The sequence below is a fragment of the Myotis myotis genome, unplaced genomic scaffold, assembly GCF_014108235.1.
Source record: "Myotis myotis isolate mMyoMyo1 unplaced genomic scaffold, mMyoMyo1.p scaffold_m19_p_3, whole genome shotgun sequence".
Classification (NCBI taxonomy): Eukaryota; Metazoa; Chordata; class Mammalia; order Chiroptera; family Vespertilionidae; genus Myotis; species Myotis myotis.
This window is the reverse complement of record NW_023416335.1, coordinates 205,959,185-205,980,237: the sequence shown is the minus strand read 5'-3', so window position 1 is coordinate 205,980,237 and position 21,053 is coordinate 205,959,185. Positions and strand designations below refer to the sequence as shown.

Sequence of the window (21,053 nt, the reverse complement as noted above, 5' to 3'; positions counted from 1 at the left end):
TTTACGGCAGCGCCGGTCAGGTTTACGGCGCCGGTCACTGCGCGCGCACCGTCCCTCCTTTCCAGTCGCCTCGGAGTGCAGCAGGTAGCGAGCCGTTTGGCCTGGTCCATCTTTCGCCATCCGGGCCGGCCGAGGCCCGTGCAGGTGAGTGGCGTGTTCCGTAGGATTCCGGGGGCCTCCGGAGCCGGCTTGGGCTGGGCCCGGCTTTCAGAGGCTCCCGGAAGAGACCCCCCGGACGTCCCCTCCTGCTGCCGCTGTCCCTCCGCTGGAAGTGGCAGGAATCCTCCTTCCGGGGCCCAGGTCCAGCGTGCGGGGTGCGTGAGGTCCCTGGCTCTAAACTCCGCTTAGTGGACGAGGGCTGAGCGAATTTAATAATGTCATTTGACCCAGCTGGGTCTCCGGGTCTTTTAAGTGGCCAAAGCTTGAGTTTCTGGGAATGCCAAGCGAGTCGGTGTTCGGCCTGCCCTGAGGAGTTCCCAGTCTGAAGGTTTCCTTCCTTTAGTTTAATGTGAAGCAGAAGCTAAGATGGAGCATGTCTGAGCTCAGATCGGAACCACCGGGGCTTGATGGGGCACGACCTGTAGGGACGGCGATAATTACACAATACGGCCGCCGCCTGCAACCAGGCCCCCTGTCTGCCCTGTTGGTGCCCGCCCGGCTGTCAGGCCATTTTAACTGAAGGGCTCGGTCGGTCCTACCTGTTCCATTCTGCTCACTTATTTCGCACGTGTGAAAACCTGGACTTCCACCCCCAGGAGGAATGCCTGTTAAGCCCTGGGCCTGTTTCCTCCTCCAGCTGACAGGTCAAGCCGACTTTTAAAAGTGTGATTTGGAGACATCGTTGTTGTGCTGTTAAATACAGCCTGAAACCCCAGATCTTTTCAGGCTGCTCTCCAGCCAGAATAGGATGGGAAGAATGCTGGACTTACCGCAGACAGCCCTGGGGACCAGGTCTATTTTGAAATGATGGGTAGATCAACCCCTTGATTTGGCTGAGCTACAAGTTTTTCTCTCTAAAGTGGGGTGTGGGAGAGTCAGTGGTGTTGAGGTCTCCAGCACAGTGCCTGACACTGAGTAGCAGCCCAATACTTAAGTTCTGCGACTGCCACCCCTCCCCTCCAGCCCTTTTTTTGTAGTAAAACTTCCTAAGTTCAGAGTTGGCGGTTAGAGCTTGCAAGTTCATTCTCTCGTTGTCGCCCAACTCCAGTTGCCAGCACCTCTGCAGGAACCTTCGTCTCCTTACTAACTTCAGTATCCTGTGCTCCCTGGTTGCTCTCTGGCCTCCAGAAATATTTGTATAATGAGATTGCCTCTGGGAACTCGCCATCTGAGCACATTCAGAGGGTTTTTGATAGAAACTGCCTAAAACATCCGTTGGGAAGCCCTGGTTTTTACCCTCCTGAGAGGAGCTGTCGCATTAGGCAGCGTATGGACTCAAGCCAGACGGCCCGGGTTCATATTTTTCATCAACCAGCATTATGACTTTGGGCCATTTCTTTTCTGAAAAGTAGGGACAATACTGGCCCCTCCCTCAGACGGTTGGGGGGATTTAGTGAATATGCGTGGTAATCACTGAGAACAATGCCTGGTACTCAAATACCTATGAACATTTGAGGTGTGGCCACTTCTATGGCCTTTGGCTTAGCTCTGTGTCCACTTGCTCTGCATAAGGATTTGCGTTGACAGACTATTGGAAGAACAAGAAAAGAAAGTTGAATTTCAGGATATACCTACAGACTCTTATTTTCCTCAGCACTCTGAGTAGATGTATTTTTACAAGTCTGAATAGTAACCGTGTAGCATTTACAATGAAAGAACCTCTGTGTGTGTTAACTAATAAAACAACGAACTTACTTTACACATGAAGAAATGGGTTTAGGGAAGCTAAATATTTTATGTCTCGGTGAAAGTGTTTCTAAGAACCTGGACATAGTAATTACACTTGAAAAAAACGTTACTGCATTTTATCAAATCTTTGAGACACCACCAAACTTAAGAAACACTGTTATTTTATGTAGCACCATTATCTGTATAACAGTAAGAAAGAAAAACTGCCAATTAAGATATGACACCCCACCAAGCATGAGGTGCAGACTCCTTTGAAAGATGTTACAGTGGAAAAATGTCAGTGAAGTGTAGCAAAGCAGTTTTGTTAGTAGTCTTATCAGTTACAAGTATTCACAATATTATTTACAAGAAAACAAAGGAATAGCTAAGATTTGAAGGTTCCAATTCATATGTTGCTTTTTAATTTAATCTGTGTCTTAGCTTTCCTCCAATAGGCTTTTTTTTTACCTTTAGGCTTTTCTTCATGAAGCTACTTACAGTATTTGTATATTTAAGGTTTTAGAAGATGGCAAAGTTCATGACACCCGTGATCCAGGACAACCCCTCAGGCTGGGGTCCCTGCGCAGTCCCCGAGCAGTTTCGGGATATGCCCTACCAGCCATTCAGCAAAGGAGATCGGCTGGGAAAGGTACGTGTCTGTCCGCAGGAGTCTGAATCTTCAAATCTGTGGCTGCTACCCTCCATGAGTTCATTTCCGTTTTATTCTCTCAAAAGCATTACTCCTGTGTTCCTTACGGGGACACCAGCTGAGAAAGGTTATGGCCTCTGGGTACCTCCAGGAGTCATAGGAGAGCTGGGCACTTACAAAGGCATTGTGAGCCGATCCTGCTGCTTTCCCACTCTGTGTCTCGCTTTGGGGGGTTTCTGGGTCAACAGAAAATTGCCTGCTTGACCTGTGTGCTCTGTCTTCCCTTGTTGCTCTTACTAGGTTGCAGACTGGACGGGCACCACATACCAAGATAAGAGGTACACGAGTAAGTGTTCTCTGACTGACTGCCCAATCAGGTCCTTGGGAAAATGGTTACTTTTTCTGATAACCTCCACCTGAAAGTGTTCCAGAATGGTGACGAGATGCTGATAATACATAGTTTTAGGAGCTTATTCTAGACTGTGGACACTACCACATTTTTTGGAAGTAGCCCCAAAAGTTAGACTGTTTATTGAAGAAGTTTTACCTGTTATAGTGGGAATCCCACACCCACCCCCCATTTTTGAGGAGCCATGGGCCCTTTTATATTCCCATTTTGCATTTCATTGTGTGGGGTTTAGTGAACCGGTGAAGCCACGCAATGGATTCCAGTTTTAAATTCCTGGGTTTAAGATACTGATACAGTAATTGGTTTTTTTTATCAGAGATAGTTGGAAGTGGCTCTCTGGAATAGTAAGTTAAGATTATCTGAGTCTGAGGGCAGCCATTAGACATGCCTGCCTTGGGCACCAGATGATGAGAGTGATAGTACTTAAATCCCATATTTGCCTCCTGCAAGAATAAATTTTAACTCATATTCTTACAGACTAAGGCAGAGAGTGGAATGGGTTTATCTTGAGTTCCTCAGATTCTGTCTTGACTTTAAAACTTAAATGTGCATGAATCACCTGGGGATCCTTTTTCAATGCGGTTCTGAGTCAGTGGGTCTGGGTGAGGCTGTGAGTCTGCATGCCTACGATGCTCCCAGCCAATGTTAGGGATCCACACTTAAATTGCAGGGCTTTAAGCTGGTGTGTATTTGTAAGTCTGTAGGTGGCGGTTGTTACACACTATCCCCTTTGCCTCCAGATAAGTACTCCTCTCAGTTTGGTGGTGGAAGTCAGTATGCTTATTTCCACGAGGAGGATGAAACGAGTTTCCAGCTGGTGGACACAGCGCGCACCCAGAAGACCGCCTACCAGCGGAATCGAATGCGATTTGCACAGGTAGGCCAGGAACCAGCAGTCGGACCACCTTAGGGCTGTCATCTGCTAAAAGTGCAGCCCTGTGAGTACTGATGAGAGGAAAGCATGTTATGGGTCCTCTGGTGAACCCTAGGGAGCTCCTCAGTGACAAACTATGTAAAGTAAACTTGACTAGGTCCAGGGATGCATTTAAATGGTTTAGATTTCTGTTGACCAGTAGGTAGGACATAATACCCCTGTGCTAAGAATGACGTTTGTGCCAGATAAAAGGTGTATCTGTGCCTATTGCCTGACTTAATTGCTAGACTGCAGACTTTATTGAGCAGATGGTCCGGTTGGATCACATCTCATTACATAAAGAGGCAAACTCAGCCACTCTAATAAAGAGCCAGTAAACTTACTTCGGTAAAATAGTACATCTGTGTGAACGTACATCTAAGCTACTAACTAAACCCCCAGACTGTTGATTATTAGAGTAAAAGCAAAGTAAAATGTGCAGCTTGGCCCTGGCATGTGTGGCTCAGTTGGTCGGAGGATTGTCCCATACATCAAAAGGTCGTGGGTTTGAGTCCCAGTCAGGGCACATATCTAGGTTACGGGTTTAGTCTCCAAGGCAACCAATTGATGTTCTCTCTCATCAATGTTTCTCCCTTCCTCCCTCTAAAATCAAGAAAGCATTAAAAAATAATAAGAATAAAATGTACAACTTGGATTTGGCATTCTGAACTTAGGCTAATGACCTCCCATGAAGCACTTCCTACTGTAGCCAAATCTTAAAGATTTTAACATGGATGTTTTTTTCCTAATTCCCAGCGTAATCTCCGCAGAGACAAAGATCGACGGAACATGTTGCAGTTCAATCTGCAGACCCTGCCTAAGAGCGCCAAGCAGAAAGAGAGGTGAGGTTCCCAGCCTGCCAGGACAAGGCATTCTTCCAGGAATAAACACTCTGAACTCATTCGGCCAGAGAGGAAAATGGTTGTCTTCCCCACTATTGCAAACAAAACCACCTTCCTAAGCAGGCTAAGCCACTGCTTCAACATGACATTTTGCCCTAAGGGCCAGTTTCAGTTCGAGGCAGACAGCACGAGCCAGAAGCTATTTACAGTGGACATACACGCTGAAGGAAACCAAGGCAAATAAGAGACTCTGGAGGAGGGGTCCTCAAACTACGGCCTGCGGGCCACATGCGGCCCACCGAAATCATTTGTTTTTTTACTTCAAAATAAGATATGTGCAGTGTGCATAGGAATTTGTTCATAGTTTTTTTTTTAACTGTAGTCCGGCCCTCCAACGGTCTGAGGGACAGTGAACTGGCCCCCTGTTTAAAAAGTTTGAGGACCCCTGCTCTGGAGCTTACCTAGGCTCAGCTCTGCCGGAGCACAACTCCAGGGGCCCTATTCGCACTGGGTCCTATGAGCCCTCCTGGAGCTGCGCCATGGAACAGTCTGGCCCAGGTTGGGGCTGCCAGTGGACAGTCTCTAGATGGAGTAAAATAGAACTGGTCAGTATTTGAGGACAATATGCCCTACCAGCCATTCAGCAAAGGAGATCATCTCTTTTGTTCCTCTTTATTAAGCCCTCACTTTTCTTAAAAATCTGCACTGAAGGCACAATTTTTCTGTCTTTCCAGAGAACGCATACGACTGCAGAAAAAATTTCAGAAACAGTTTGGAGTGAGGCAGAAATGGGACCAAAAATCACAGGTAGCGTATTCGTGCCAGAATTCTATCTGGGCATTTGATTTTGTTTATTTGTTTGGTTTTGTAACAGCTTTGAGATATAATTCATATACTAAACAACATGCAAAGTGTACAATTCTGTGGGTTTTAGTATATTTATAGAATTGTACGATCATTACTGTAGTCAATTTCAGAACATTTGCATCACTCTAAAAAGCCCTGTACCCTTTAGCAGTCAGTCACTCGTCTCCCCTAACCCTAGACTGCCATTACTCTAGTCTCTGTGTCTGGGTGTGCCTATTCTGTCCGTTTTTTCATATCCATGGAATCCTGCAATGTGTGATCTCTAAGGTACATCCATGTTGTAGCATGTATCCGTTCTTAATTTTTTTGTATTGCCGAATTCCATTGTATGGATGGACCACGTTTTGTTTATCTGTTCACCAGTTGATGGACATTTGGGTTGTTTCCACTTTTTGCTATTATGAAGAATGCTGCTGTGAACATTCCTGTACGAATGTTTGTGAGGACATTGTGAGACTAGAAGACACATGTAAGCAAGGGTGTAGTTACAATTGTAGAAGTTACATTTTGCTAAATAAGATGCTTGCTGTGTCAAGAATAGATAGCTAATACCTTGAGAGAAATCTAAAGGGGCTGCTACAGCTCCTTTGTGAAATATAAAGAGCTGCTGTTCCCTGGTGACATCTTATCGAGGGAAGGAATTTTCCTTTGTTTTTGAACTCTTGATCCCTCGGTCCTCTTCTAGATTGTTAGCTCCTGAGAGTCAGGGGTGCTGTGTTATAAAGACAGCCAGCACGTAATTAATGTTCCAGACATATTTATTGAATAAAAGCCCTTCATACTATTAACCTGCCTTTAGCTTATGCTTTACACTGGCTGTAATTCTTTTCCCTCCCATGGTTTTCATGACAGAAACCCCGAGACTCTTCGGTTGAAGTTCGTAGTGACTGGGAGGTGAAAGAGGAAATGGACTTCCCTCAGTTAATGAAGATGCGCTACTTGGAAGTCTCAGAGCCACAGGACATGTGAGTGGCATCTTTTACTACCTCCATCATGCTCTCACGTGGGTGGACCAGCTGGTGGTGAATATTTTTCTGAAGCCCTAGTATTTCCAAAAAAGATTTAAGCCACTTACTCAAAAATAATCATGGGAAGGTGGCAAGAAAGCAGTTTACTGGTAATAAACTTTGGATCGCATTGAAGTTCCTGGCATTGCAAGCAAAAGAAAGAAATAAGTTGTATAGCTCTTTTTGGCAGGAGAACAGGAGCAAAGCAAAAGCAGAAAGAAATTTGCTGATACTAAATTCCAGGTTTCTTTCCGCTTCCTGGAATCTTGAGCAAAAGAGAAGTTATATAGCTCTTTTGGCAGAAGGAGAAAGACAGCAGTTGTTCAGGACCAGCAAAGCTTTCCTGACACTTTGGAGAGCTCCTTACCTCACAGGGCACGGAGTGGGAATAACTTGAAGCGCCAGACTCAACATCAGCACGTCTGGATGCCTGTCAGTCCTCATCTCCCGCCTTTAAAATGGGGAGGTTGAGCTGAATCGGTTGTGTTCACACTATTATCTGGAGCCACATTGGGGGCTAAGGGAACAGGCACCTGAGTGAGCCGTGAGAGTTCATCTCCTGTTCTAGTCGGATACTCTTTTCACTTCTTACATCTTAGACTTCTGGGTAAGACTCCAGATTCCAAGGCGTAACAGAAAAAGCAGGTGGTCTCCCCTCACTTTGCATGTCTTGCCCACTCTCCCTACAGCGAGTGCTGCGGGGCCCTGGAATACTATGACAAAGCCTTCGACCGCATCACCACGAGGAGCGAGAAGCCCCTGAGGAGCATCAAGCGCATCTTCCACACCGTCACCACCACAGACGACCCCGTCATCCGAAAGGTGTGCACCCCTCTACTGCTCACCCACCTGTTAGGGGTGCCACCAGCTTCACAGCCAAGGCCCAGAAAGAACAGAGGGCTTAGAAACCCCTCTGGATAAGTCTTCTGAATCGGACTTAGGAGGTGGTGGAGATAAAGGCACTCTGCTGGCTGGACCATGAATGCTGGTGTTAAGTAAAGCTGGATTCAGATCCCAGCTCTACGTGCGTCCTAGCTCCACCTTACTGGGACCTTCATTTTCTTCCCTGTAAAATGGGGTAAATGCACTTAGCACATGCCACTGGGGTGAGGATGGCAGAAAGCGCCGAGCAGTGCTTTCCTGGAACATGGCCAAGTGCTCATTGAGCTACAGACCCGCCTGGCCCGGGATGGTGACTGCCACCAGAAGCCCACTGGCTGATGGCTGCAGCCTTGCTCAGACAGCTAGAGGTGCACGTGTTACGTGTGGGTGTGGCTCTGAAGGCTTCTTACTGAGGAGTCCTCTCCCCTCGGTGTGAATGGCAGTTAGGCCTGAGGGTGTCCTCACTCCTCTCTTATGTCCTTTCTGCAGCTGGCAAAAACCCAGGGGAATGTGTTTGCCACCGACGCCATTCTGGCCACACTGATGAGCTGCACCCGCTCCGTGTATTCCTGGGACATTGTCGTCCAGAGAGTCGGATCCAAGCTCTTCTTTGACAAGAGGGATAACTCTGACTTTGGTAAGAGGCCTTTCCGGGAACAGCACAAGGGCAGTGAATGTTTCCATCGGCTCAGAGCAGTGTCTTGGTGCTGGAGAAGGGGTGGCAGATGGTCTGTCTCCCTGCAGGCGTTGACAGCTTGTCACACCCCTCCCAGCCTCAAAGGCACGGAGAAGGAACTGTCGCTGCAGTCCCTCCTTGGGGCGTCAGCATTGAGTCCTCACAGCGCCCCAAAATCATGCTTCCAAATGTTACTCATTTGAATAATACTTTTGTGACTTCTGTCATCTCTCCTTACCATCTTTAGTATTGATGTGTATGTTTTTAATTGATGGGTTATTTATATTTCAGTGTGTTTATAAAAGAAAAATATATGTGCGTGTATGTTTTATACCAAAGAGTATAAAACATACACATACCTGCCATGATTGAGAATCAGGTCACTCAGCAGTGAAACAAAACAGTAAATTATATTGTGCACCTCAGGCCTTGTCCTTGTTGAAAGCTGATAAAATCAAACATTCTCTTAAAGAACCCAAAAGGCTTGGAAAGGGACAGATGTTTACACTGTGATTGAATGTAATGTTAGAGCCCTCCCCCTGGTACCCCTACTGCCCCACCTTGGGAGACCCATGGTAAGAGACGGCATTTGTTTGGCGGGGGGCATTTCGATCACCACATCTCCCTGTGGTGCTGTGACGTCATCAGTGGTTCTTTGTTTTGTGGGTGGGTGACCATGCTGCCACTTTTGCAGACCTCCTGACAGTAAGTGAGACAGCCAACGAGCCGCCTCAAGATGAAGGTAATTCCTTCAACTCGCCCCGCAACCTGGCCATGGAAGCAACCTACATCAACCACAACTTCTCCCAGCAGTGCCTGAGGATGGTGAGGAGGGGCGGCATCTGGGCACGCTCTGCCTTTTGGCAACTACAACTGCTTTCCTGAGCATCTGCTTGGTCATAGGCTCTGGGCCTGTGCGATTGAGCAGGACAGATAGGCTGCCTACCTGTCTCCAAGGAGTGTCAATCTTGGGCTTTGAGGTCACATTGCCTGGCTTTGAACCCTGGATCAACACCTCATAGCTTTGTAATGTTAGGCATGTTTCTTCTCTGTTAAACAGAGAACACTAATACTTGTCTCACACGGGCACATTGTAAGGGTTCCATCAATTATTTGACAACTGCATTGTGGGGTACAAGTACACTGTTCCGGAGGCAAGTTCCTGCCCCTGGGAAGCTTCATTATAATGGAGGAGGAAAACAGTAAACCCTAAATACTTATAGATGTGTGCTATTGAGAAAAATGAGCTGGGAGAGGCATGGTTGCTAATTAAATGAGAGACATGGAGCACACAGTCGACACATGTAAGGAGTTGTTGGTAAACACTAGCTGTTAGCATCTTGTAGTTCATGGGGTGCTTGCGCTCGGAGAGGGTAAGTAGGCAGACAGCATGCAATGAGCTCAGCCCCTTCAAGGGCCCCAGGAACCCAGCCTAAGCTGTAACTAAGCAGTGTTTCAGAGTCTGGTCGATTAGCTTGGCGACAAGTTGGCTCTGTCTCGTAACACCTTTGTCACCTTTGCAGGGGAAAGAAAGGTACAACTTCCCCAACCCAAACCCGTTTGTGGAAGACGACATGGATAAGAATGAAATCGCCTCTGTTGCATACCGGTATGTCACCTCGGGTGGGGTGTGCACAGACCCGACCCTGTGTGGGGTGAAATACCTGCAGTTTAGGGTCTGAGGTGACCAACTAAGTTGCTTCTTCGTTGCAGGTACCGCAGGTGGAAGCTTGGAGACGACATTGACCTGATTGTCCGTTGTGAGCATGATGGTGTCATGACCGGAGCCAATGGGGAAGTGTCCTTCATCAACATCAAGACTCTCAACGAGTGGGACTCCAGGGTGAGGCGCACCTCTGTCACCCTCTTGGGGCCCCACGTCTGCAAGGCGTGTTGTCTCAGGCTAGTTTGTTTTCCCCTCGTGTTACTTGAAGGGCTACCGAGATTTTTATCTTCTGAGTTTTCCCTCCACTTAATTCAAAGATTAGCTTTTATCTGGCTCTGCAGAACACACTGCAAGTGGAACGTGCTTTCTTCGATTTTCCTCCTCTTTCTGCTCTCTCCACTGGTGTGCCATGATGGTTGGACTGTTATCCTTTCTGCAGCTACCCAGCTTACGTGCCTGAATTTGAAGTGGGTGGCAGTGCTCCTGGGTGCTGCTGTAAAGAGTTCTCAATGCGAAGGGCAGCTCCAAGGCCAGGCTGCGTTGGAGTGGCCAGTGATGTGAAGCACAGCGGGCACTGAGCTCTGCCTTCATTAGAGCCAAGGGTTAGCAATTAATGCTGCGGGTGGGGTGTGCGGACGCTCCCCCCAGGTGTTCCTCAGTCTCCAGCCCTGCTGGAAGATTGGCTGTAGCCTTAGTTCTGGGCCAGTGGCCTTTTTTTAGACTTTCCACCATGGCTCCCTGTAGCATTTGGCGTTGTAGCTTTTCCCTGTGTCACTATGTGCATGACTCTGGTCTTATACATTTCTCAGCTTCCTTCACATATTTTCTGTGCTGGTTCCACTCTTTTTTATCTCTCGTGGATCCTTCTCTCTGGGTCAGTCGCCTACACAACTCTTTTTGCTATAATTGCTTCTTTATACAGCCTTATGTTAGTTATCTTTTGCTCCGTAACAAATTAACTGAAAGTTGGAGGCTTAAAACAAAATCCATTAGCTCATAGTTTGGTAGGCCAGAAGTTCAGCTCATGTGGTTTGGTTCCCTGCTCAGAATATCAGAAAGCTGAAGTCAAAGGTGTTAGCAGACCTGAATTCTCATCTATTGGTTCTGGAAGAAAAACCACTTCCAAGCTCATTCTAGTCGGCAGAATTCAGTTCCTCGAGTTATAGGACTGAGGTCCCCTATTCTCTTGCCACCTATCAGCTGGGGCCTCTCAGCTCCTAGTGGCCACCCATACTCCTTGCCCTGTCTTCCATCTTCACACCAGCAACAGCATCAAATCCTTCTCGTGCTTTGACTCTCTGACTTCCTCTGTCTCTAAGCTCTACACCCACATTTAAGAGACTCACGTGGTTAGGTGAGGCCCACCCAGTTGATCTATCTTTTTTTTCCTCACCTGGGTATATGTTAATTGATTTTTTTTTTTACAAAGGAAGGGGGAGGGAAACATTGATTGGCTGCCTCCCTCACACACCCTGATCTGGGATCAAACCCACAAACCCCGCATGTGCCCTGGCCGGGAATAGAACCTGCACCTTTTGGTACACAGGACAACGCTCCAACCAACTGAAGCACACCGGCCAGGGCAAATAACAGTCTTACCTCTGATTACCTACGGCCTGGCCCACTCGCTAGCCAAGCCCAGGAGGGAGTTCCTTCTCTGCCAAAGGGGGTGCCAGGCTCACCTTGCTCCTGACACTGGGCTTTCCTTCTGCAGCACTGTAATGGTGTTGACTGGCGTCAGAAGCTGGACTCCCAGCGAGGGGCCGTCATTGCCACCGAGCTGAAGAACAACAGCTATAAGTTGGCCCGATGGACCTGCTGCGCTTTGCTGGCTGGATCCGAGTACCTCAAGCTTGGGTGAGATTCTTGTCCAGGAGTTGTGAACACATCCTCTGGAAGGAGGTGTCTGCGGGCAGGGAGACAAGGGCTCGCCTTTTTCCCTTTCCCTTGGAAAAAGTCAGGTGTCCCCATTTAACTGATATTTGTCCCCTGGTTCTGCCCCCGTTACTAACACCCCACTCTCCCCACTAGTTATGTGTCCCGGTACCATGTGAAAGACTCCTCGCGCCACGTCATCCTGGGCACCCAGCAGTTCAAGCCCAATGAGTTTGCCAGCCAGATCAACCTGAGCGTAGAGAACGCCTGGGGCATCCTGCGCTGCGTCATCGACATCTGCATGAAGCTGGAGGAGGGCAAGTACCTCATCCTCAAGGACCCCAATAAGCAGGTCATCCGAGTCTACAGCCTGCCGGACGGCACCTTCAGTTCCGACGAGGACGATGAGGATGAGGAAGAGGAGGAGGAGGAGGAGGAAGGTTTGTACAAGTCTCTTTCTGAAGTCTCGAGTGAGCGGCAGGCTGCCCAGGGACCAAGCTCTATTGCTCCTGAACCTTGATGTAAACTTTCTGAGGGCTCCCTGAGACATGACCGACTTTGGAGTGGCGTTCAGTCTGACTCCGGGAACTTGCTTCACGAGCCTGTAGGTCACATGAAGGGGGTGGAAAGGAGGGGGTCTTTTAGAGGCTGGGTGAGGAGGAAGCATCTAGAGAAAGACCATGGAAGTCCCTGAAGTTAGCCAGTGGGCTGAAGGAGAAAAGGCTCTGGGTTAGCTACATGGGTTTAAGCTATCTTTCTTGCTTCACCAGCTGGGGACTTAAGGAAACATGTCAGCGCTGTGAGGATCTGAAAGACTTGACTTCTGGAGGTGTTGAAATCATAAGCAGTTCACCAGTTTCTCATTTAACATTCTGTATCTTTCAGAGGAAGAAACTTAAGCCAGACGGTGATGTGGAGCTGGATTGTGTAAATCCACCGAGCCTAGAAGGGCCTTCGATTCCTGGCGGAATGTTTGTCTAATACCTGCACTCTGGAATTTGACAGATGGAATAAAGTATAAGTCTCTTTAGTCTCTTATCCTCAACACATGCCTACATTATGATTTGATTGACAGCCCTTCTTCCTTCTCCAGGTAGCCCTTGGGAGAGGAAAGGGGAGATACAGAAGTTCCTTCCTGGAGTTCTCTGGGTTCTAGCCTTTGTTCTTGAGCATTTTGAGTTTATCATCCTGTTAGAGGGTGGATGCCCTAGACTTCTCTGTTCTTGGAACCCATGAAATCATCTGTTCCCGGAGACTTCATTGTGAGGTCCCACAGAGGTCCACATGAGAAGTCCATGGTCATGTGCCAAACCTAACTACTGCCCTTGGAGACACAAGTCACTAGTAAAAGGTGAAGCAGGGCACAGTCTCTGGAGGTTGAGGTGGGGCTTGTTGCTCTTGGAGACGCCCTCAGAAGATTCGGTCTGACGTTCCACTGGGTGGGGATCAAAAGGTTGTCAATTGTTTTCAAGCTTGGCTTGAGCTTGTGACCTTCTCAAGCTGGCACTCAAAGCAGTGTTATAAATCAGAGTTACAGATGTTTAGGATATGTAAACTTACTTTAGTAGAGCGCTGTTTTTATTAAAGGATAGTGTTCTGTTCTTGGGACTATGAAGTAATTACATTGCCAGGTATTGTACTAAGCTTTCTAGAAATATCTGAGCCTGACACCGAACTTACAATGTTGGTGGAAGTGATACCACTGTACAGATGAGGAAACAGGCTCAGTTTCTGAGTAACATTCTAAATTTTAATCAAAATTGTGCCTTAAAAAACAAGCAAAATGTATCGTACTTTGTTAGAGTTATTAGAAAGAGCATAAACGTGCTTCTTAGGGAGTTTTCAATGTAGGTAGTGTGATAAAAATGACGGGTGAAAGTGGTGTGACAAGTGCCAAGGGTTTTCAAAATTCAACTAATAGCAAGCTGCCTCTTGCAGACTCCTGATGCAATCCAGGTGGATTTGCTGGGACAAGTGGGCAGGTGGAAGCTGGTTTCATGCCAACAAAACATTTGCATCAGCTTCCAAATACTTCATTTCTTTGATCTATCCCCTGCTCATCTGTCCTGTTGCGGCCACCAAGTTGATTGCTGAAAACAGTCCTAACTCAAAAGCCTTGGCTAGCATCCTGCTGCCTACGTCCAGGTTCAGCCTTGTTTCCAGGTCCTGCCGCAGTTCCTTGTCCTAATTTCCCATTACTCACCAGATAAGACCAGCAACTATTTTAGGTACTTCATTATTTGCCAGCTCCCATTCTCAGATCTTCACAACCACTATGAAGTAGACCGCCCTACTTTATTTTTGGTTAGGTATTTGCCTCGCCTGTCTGGTTTCAGTGTTCATTCAACAGATGCTCATTGAGGGCATCCTGTATGCCCTCAGATACTGGAGAGTGCACTGAGGTCATCGTAATGAATAAGGTCATTTCTGCTCTAATGGTGCTTTTTTCTGATGCTGATACAGGCCATGAAAATTATAGATAAGTGGCATTTGTTAGCGCTTTCCTTGGTCTGAGAGGTCAGAGAAGACGAGAGTTTTCAACTATTTTTTTTTTAATATATTTTTATTGGTTTCAAAGAGGGGGGGAGAGATAGAGACATCAATGATGAGTCATTGATCAGCTGCCTCCTGCATACCTGCCCACTGGGGATCAAGCCTGCAACCTAGGCATGTGCCCTGACTGGGAATCGACTGACCTCCTAGTTCAATTACACTCAACCACTTAGCCAGGCCAGCTGGGCTCAGCTACTATTTTTTATGAAAAGCAGCTCCAGCCATGCAAAGCTAGAATGTAAAGTTCTTTCCACGCTAGACATGGCTGCTTTCCCACCCTCAGTTCCATCTCACTGGGCCACATTAATGCCTCTTGAAGGTTCCTGTACTTCCCTCAAATGTACTATGTTCTGTCCATGTCAGTCTTGATAAAAGCTATGACACATTTTAATTGATTGGGGTCTGTGGGAGGAGCTAGAGTTTAAGGGAGCGTTCTTGCATCCTATGCCATTGTGAGAACCCTACAGAAAGCTCTGGTGGCAGTCGTCCCCTTCCTCTTTCCTTCTATAAGTTCCTCTTCCATCTTTGTCTGATTCGGTTGTACGTGAGGCTTGCCATATTTTTCATAAGTCTTTTTGATGAAAGAATTACCTACTTTATTCTGTTTCCAAGTTGATAATCTCATGCAGGATCCACATCCCACCTCTGGGAGGCCAGCTACAATCATCCTGTTACCCTCCACGTGCTGTGCCTCCACTTCAGCCACACCACTGCTGTGTAATAGCAGTGGGTTTATGTTTAGTGTCATACTGGCCTATCATAGGCCACTGTATTTACATTACCAGGCTCAAAACATTCATGAATGAATAAAAAACATTTTATAAAGAGCTCATAATTGAGTGAAAAGGGGATTTTCATTCCAAGCTCCACCTCTTAACTGTGTGATCTTAAGCAAATCACTCTAACCCTATAGAGGTTTTGGCCAGTGGCTACAAAATGTTGTAAACAGAATTTTTGGCTACCTCACTGGTTGGCAAAAGATCAAGTCAATCATGAATGTTTCTTAAAAAACAATAGACTATCTTTGTAGTGTCCAGGTAAGAATTTCAGAGAGGAAGGAGGGGGGGGGGGGAGAGAAACATCAATGATGAGAGAATCATTGATTGGCTGCCTCCTGGAAGCCCCCTACTGGGGATCGAGCCTGAAACCAGGCGTGTGCCCTTGACCGGAATCGAACCTGGGACCCTTCAGTCCGTAGGCTGACGCTCTATCCACCAAGCCAAACTGGCTAGGGCCAGGTAAGAACTTTCAAACCTGTAAATTTTTATAAGGATATGCCTGGAAGCAAGATCTCAACAGACAGAAAAATGCTTCTCAGAATGACAGTTTGCAGCTTTTATGCATTTGGAATTAAAGGGGAAGGAAAGCAAGATACAGGATAGTTAAGAGTATATGCTCTCTAGATGGTGGTTTGGATTGAGGGGTCTGAAAGGCATTTCAAAGGTGTGTTAGTCCTAGATGCACAGAAACAATGGACAGGGCTTGCTTAAGGCAAAGAGAAACCTTTTACTAAAGAATGCACCTTGACCTGGCCAGTTAGGAACTTATCAGATCAACCTGTGAAGTTACTTTCTGTAGAATCCCTTTTTTAGTCCACAGTAGCAAAAACCTGTTAATTGGTTTTTCTGTCCTGGCTTCACCAACCTGGTTTCCAGTCCCCAAAACCTGGGTAGCCAACTGGGCTTTAGCTACATTCACGGTGGAATGTAAGAGCTGGAATTACCCCCAAGAATAACCTGCTCCCGCGCCTCCCAAGTGAAAAGGCACAGCTGAAAACAAGGGCCCGCACCGGGGGCTTGGGGGGGACCTCTAGCCCGCGCCCCGCACCCCACGAGGCAGCACCTGCAGGCCCCCGCGCCGCCTACGGACCCCGCAGGCCCACCGTCCGGCGTGCGGCGCGCCGCGCACGTGACCCCGCCCCCTGCCATTGGCCCGGCGGGAGGGGAGGGGAGGGGAGGGGAGGGGCGGGGCGGCTCCGCGGCGCGAGCGGGCTGGGCCCAGCCGGCCTCCCTGCGCGCGCTGCCTGCGGAGCGGCTGCGAGGGGCGAGCCCTCGGTAGGGGGTAGGGTCTGCGGGCCGGGGCGGCCGGAGCCGCGGTCGTGGGCACTGCGCACGCGCGGGGAGCGCCTCCTAGAGGGTGCGCGCCAGCAGGAGGGCGGCCTCGCGCCGGCGTGGCAGCAGGTGTGTTGGGCATCTCTGTCGCGTGACCGGGGAGGCTCGGGCACCTGGCCGGAGTGGGTCCATGCGGGCCACGCCTTCCTCGGGCTCCAGCCCCAGAGCAGAGCTGTGGCTGAAGAGACATGCCCCCAGGCTCTAGCCGGGGGAGGGCTCGAGGGCTGTTGGACATCCTTCAGATTAGGGAGAAAATAGGGGAGCACCCACCTTCTCACCACCATGGCAAGAAGAGGGCTGGCGCCCCCGGGAACCGGGGCCCTGAAGGAGACCGAGGGGTTGGGGATTTTTGGAGGGAGCTCCAGATCCAAGCTTGAAACCATAGCAGATGAGCTCAGAAGTCCTTGAGATCTGGTGCTGGCTCCACCCCAAAAGCCGCGAGCGCCCAGGCCAGCCTCTGCCTCTTGGCAGGCCCCGTCCTCACTCATTCCCAGGGCCTCGGGCCAACCTTGGTCCGCGCCTCACCCCGCTGGTCGGCGCAGGATGGGCCTCTCGGTGGCCCCGGTGTGGGGGCCCCCGGGGCTGCTCCTGACCATGGCTCTCTGCCCCGCTCTCACCCTGCACCCCGCTGAGGCCCGGGCGCCCGCACCCCGGGACTACTGCGTCCTGGGCGCGGGGCCCGCGGGCCTGCAGATGGCCTACTTCCTGCAGCGGGCCGCGCGGGACTACGTGGTGTTCGAGCGCGCCTCGGGGCCCGGCAGCTTCTTCACGCGCTACCCCAGGCACCGCAAGCTCATCAGCATCAACAAGCGGTACACGGGCAGGACCAACGCCGAGTTCAACCTCCGCCACGACTGGAACTCTCTGCTCAGCCATGACCCTCGGCTGCTCTTCAGACGCTACTCCCGGGCCTACTTCCCCGACGCCGGCGACATGGTGCGCTACCTGGGCGACTTCGCAGGCAGGCTGGGGCTCCGCGTGCGGTACAACACGACCATTGCCCACGTCACCCTGGACAAGGATCGGCGGGCCTGGAATGGCCATTACTTCATTCTGACCGACCAGAAGGGCCAGGAATACAGGTGCAGGTAAGGAACGGGGTCCGGCGCTCACCCGAAGCTGGGCCTTTCCTGGAGGCACTGACACTTCCTGTGTGGCCGGTGGGTGGGGGAGGAATGGGAGAAAGCAACATCGGGTAGTTAGTTAGCATTACCTAAGCTTGCGTACCCACACAACCCGTTTGTAGAACATCTCCCAGAACTAGTGTTCCCCAAAACACAGGCTGGGAAATGCTGGATCTAGCAAGTGTTAGAGGGGCCCAGTGGGATTTCAGAACCGAACGAGAGTGCGAAGGCCCTACAGGCAGTGGTGCCAGCATTCGGTTTTAGCTTGCGGGGAAGCTTAATGTCCTGTAGGCAACCCAGCTTCAGAGTCATGAGCTAGACCAGGGGTGGGCAAACTTTTTGACTCGAGGGCCACAATGGGTTCTTAAACTGGACCGGAGGGCCAGAACAAAAGCATGGATGGAGTGCTTGTGTGAACTAATATAAATTTAAAGTAAACATCATTACATAAAAGGGTACGGTCTTTTTTTTTTTAGTTTTATTCATTTCAAACGGGCCGGATCCGGCCCGCGGGCCGTAGATTGCCCACGGCTGAACTAGACTGTACTGCGCTGTTGCAGCCTCACCGGGGCCCTATGGGAGAGGGTCACTGATTCCCATCTCACAGACGAAGAACTGCGTCTGAGAGAAGCCCAGCAACTGGTGCTGCGTCACACGGCTTTTTTCTTTTGTTTCTTTTTTGTATTGGGAAAAGTTCAACTAGCAACAATCGTGCCTCGGATAAACCTCATTGGCTGCATTACTGATACTGCCACTGCGCAAAGCTCCACACAGCCTTTAAGCTGCAGTTTGAGCTCCTATCTTCCTGACCTCGAAGCCCTGTTCTTTCCAGCTGCACCAGACTGCCTCTCACTTCCTGGCCATTAGCTGAGCACCTGGCTCCCAGCAGGTGCTAATCAGAGTTCATCTTCCCCTATGTTTTGGCAGAGGCCCAGCCTCGCTCCTTGCTTCTTACAGCCCAGGGAAAGAAGGATGAGCCATTTTGACCCTTGCATTTAAACAGCTGTGCGACAGTGTAGGGGAGTCAGCTATGAGCAGCGTGGACAAGAGTCAGCAGACACAGTGATAGGGGCTGCATATGCCCCTCTACAGGGCTATCCAATTGGATTTTTTTTCCAATTCGATTTTTGAAACCCCCCTGCGATCAAATCATTCTTCTGCAGGCTGGCAGGATCCAGCTCCCCAGCTGCCCTCGACAGTGCTGCAAACCCACCAATGTAAAGAGCAGGACTTGGGCATCCTGCTGATCTGTGGTCGAGTCTGGCCCTGCTGAGTTGGAGCTCTGGACGCCAGCTGTGGGCCTGTGTCTCCTCACCTGTAAAGCAGGCCAGCTAACGTCAATCAGGGTTGCTTGGAGCTGTAAGATGACACGTAAAACATGTTGTACCGAGTCTGGTAGAGATTAAGCCTCAACAGATGTCTGCATTTGTCAAGCAAGTCAGAAAGGGGAAAGTAGGAACATCAGATCTCCTTCTCATCACTGAGGGTGATACTTGGTCTGACTGCTGTGTTCAGAATTGAATGAATTACTTGACTTCTCATGGTGCTACCTTCTCCTGTCAGTCAAATTCTCATATTTGGTACAATCCCAGTAAGGGGTAAAGGAAACTGTGTCCGCTGGAGTGAGCTCAATGAGGGATAGGGGTAAAGTCTCACGTCTACTGGGATGGATCCGTAATCAGATGAATGAATGAATAGTCTTGTTTTCTTTTAGGAGCCAGCAGTTTGAGTCAGGTGGACAAGCCAGGTGGCAGGTCCAAAAAGTGACTTTTCCTTAGTGTCTGGTAGCTAAGAGACTAAGCCAGCTTCCCCTTGTCCCCCACCTGCAGCGTCCTTCTTGTCGCCACCGGCTTGTCAGTCCCCAACCTGGTGGACTTCCCCGGCTCCGAGTACGTGGAGGGTTACGAGTCTGTGTCCGTGGACCCGGAGGACTTTGTGGGTCAGAATGTGCTGATCCTGGGCCGAGGGAACTCGGCCTTTGAGACGGCAGAGAACATCTTGGGCGTCACCAACTTTGTCCACATGCTGAGCCGCTCCCGAGTCCGGCTGTCCTGGGCCACCCATTACGTAGGAGACCTCAGGTATGCCACGCAGCCGCCCTGCTGTGCCGTGTACTCCAGCCCCTCTAAAGCCTCCCTGACCCCAGCTAGAGGAACCGCCTCATCCTCCGAGCCCCTCGTACCCGTACAGACTCCTATCTCTCTCCTGCATGTTCCTTGGGCCCAGGGCTGTCAACAACGGCTTGCTGGACACCTACCAGCTGAAGTCCCTGGACGGGCTGCTGGAGTCCGACCTGGCGGATCTGGCGGTGGTGAAGGACCCCAAGGGCAAGCTCCACATCACCCTCAAGTTCTACCTGGAGGAAAGCAACCAGAGTGCCGAGGCCATCCCCCTGCCCCAGGACGACAGCGACAACTTTGCCATGCGCGTGGCCTACGACCGCGTCATCCGCTGCCTGGGCTGGAAGTTCGATTTCTCCATTTTCAATAAGTGAGTCCAAGTGAGGAGGTACCTGGGATGGGATCTCATACAAACTCCTCTGACGCCCCCTGGGGGAACAGCGTCCCCGTCCGGCGGTGCCAGCGCCAGGCTTTCAGGCCTCCGTCCTCAGCCTGGATGTGGCTGCCGCCTGGCTTCCCGCCCGGGTGTGCGCTCTCTGTCCACTGAGAAGGGTCCCAGGTGGCCCTGAGGCCCTCCCCCTCGGAGCACGGCAGCAGCGAGTCTTCGTCTGTTGTGATCTTCCACCTGAGAGGTGGGAAGGCAAGGGCCAGGAGGTGAATTTGCTGGAAGGCAGGATGGTGGCCAGAAGCACAGGCTCTGGGGCCAATCTGAGGATCTTTCTTACCAAATTCGTGAGCTCTGGGAGAGTTGCTTGACCATGGTTGGCCCCAGTTTCTCATCACAAAAATGGGGATCATAGTTTCTTTTTTCATCGGCCTATTGTGAGGATGAATATAGAAAACTACGTGGGCCCTAGCAGGTTTGGCTCAGTGGATAGAGCATCAGCCTGCGGACCAAAGGGTCTTGGGTTCGATTCCAGTAAAGGGCATTGAGAGAGAGCGAGCGAGAGAGAGAGAGAGAGAGAGAGAGAGAGAGAGAGAGAAAGAAAGAAAGAAAAAAAGAAAAAGAAGAAAGAAAAAGAAGAAAGAAAGAAAACTACTTGGCATATACTATTGCTCAATCAAATGTTAGAAGCCAAAATTATTTATGGCTGGAGGCCCAGTGCGTGAAATCATGCACAGGTGGGGTCCAACTGGCCTGGCCACAATCGGGGAGAATTGGGGCCAGGCCTGTTGGGAGGAGGAGACTGCAGGAGGTTGACCAGCTAGCCTGCCCTGATCAGAACCGATCAGGGCTGGGCTGGCTGCGGGGCAGGGGACGCAGGTGATTGGCTGGCAGGCCCTACCCCAGTTGGAGTGAGAGAACTGATTGAGAGCGGGGCCAGCCATGGGGAGGGGTGGTGGGCCAGCTGGCCCTGCCCCCAATTGGTGGGGCGGGGGGCGATCGGGGGTGGTGCCAGCTGGGGAGAGAGGCCATGGGCGGTAGTTGCCAGCCTTGCCCCTGATCTGAGTGAGGCGGCCCATCAGGGACAGGGCTAGCTGGGGGAGGGGCCACAGGTGGTTGGCCAGCCAGCCCCACCCCTAATCAGGGT

At 50.1% G+C, this 21,053-nt stretch overlaps 2 protein-coding genes across 2 annotated transcripts in view; both read left to right on the top strand.

Moving 5' to 3' along the window:
• The first annotated feature begins 5 nt into the window (after positions 1-5).
• Positions 6-12,658, top strand: EIF3D (eukaryotic translation initiation factor 3 subunit D). Its single transcript, XM_036298985.1, has 15 exons — positions 6-144; positions 2,344-2,476; positions 2,777-2,822; positions 3,626-3,762; positions 4,555-4,640; positions 5,375-5,447; positions 6,360-6,472; positions 7,204-7,336; positions 7,886-8,033; positions 8,767-8,897; positions 9,596-9,681; positions 9,786-9,915; positions 11,453-11,595; positions 11,770-12,053; positions 12,499-12,658. Exons 2-15 carry the CDS (start codon positions 2,354-2,356, stop codon positions 12,510-12,512), a joined length of 1,647 nt encoding a protein of 548 aa, XP_036154878.1. The 5' UTR covers positions 6-144; positions 2,344-2,353; the 3' UTR covers positions 12,513-12,658.
• Positions 12,659-16,147: 3,489 nt separating this feature from the next.
• Positions 16,148-21,053, top strand: part of FOXRED2 (FAD dependent oxidoreductase domain containing 2) — a 16,511-nt gene continuing 11,605 nt past the window's right edge. Inside the window, exons 1-3 of the mRNA XM_036300233.1 lie at positions 16,148-17,365; positions 19,231-19,482; positions 19,628-19,891. Of these exons, the coding sequence (XP_036156126.1) occupies positions 16,821-17,365; positions 19,231-19,482; positions 19,628-19,891 (1,061 nt within the window). The 5' untranslated portion in view covers positions 16,148-16,820. The remainder of the gene's footprint in view (positions 17,366-19,230; positions 19,483-19,627; positions 19,892-21,053) is intronic.

Coding starts and splice junctions, on each gene's coding strand:
- EIF3D (XM_036298985.1), top strand. CDS start 2,354: ATGGCAAAGTTCATGACACCCGTGATCCAGGACAACCCCTCAGGCTGG. Junction 6,473..7,203: donor GTCTCAGAGCCACAGGACAT/GTGAGTGGCATC, acceptor CTCTCCCTACAG/CGAGTGCTGCGGGGCCCTGG. Junction 9,682..9,785: donor ATCGCCTCTGTTGCATACCG/GTATGTCACCTC, acceptor TCTTCGTTGCAG/GTACCGCAGGTGGAAGCTTG.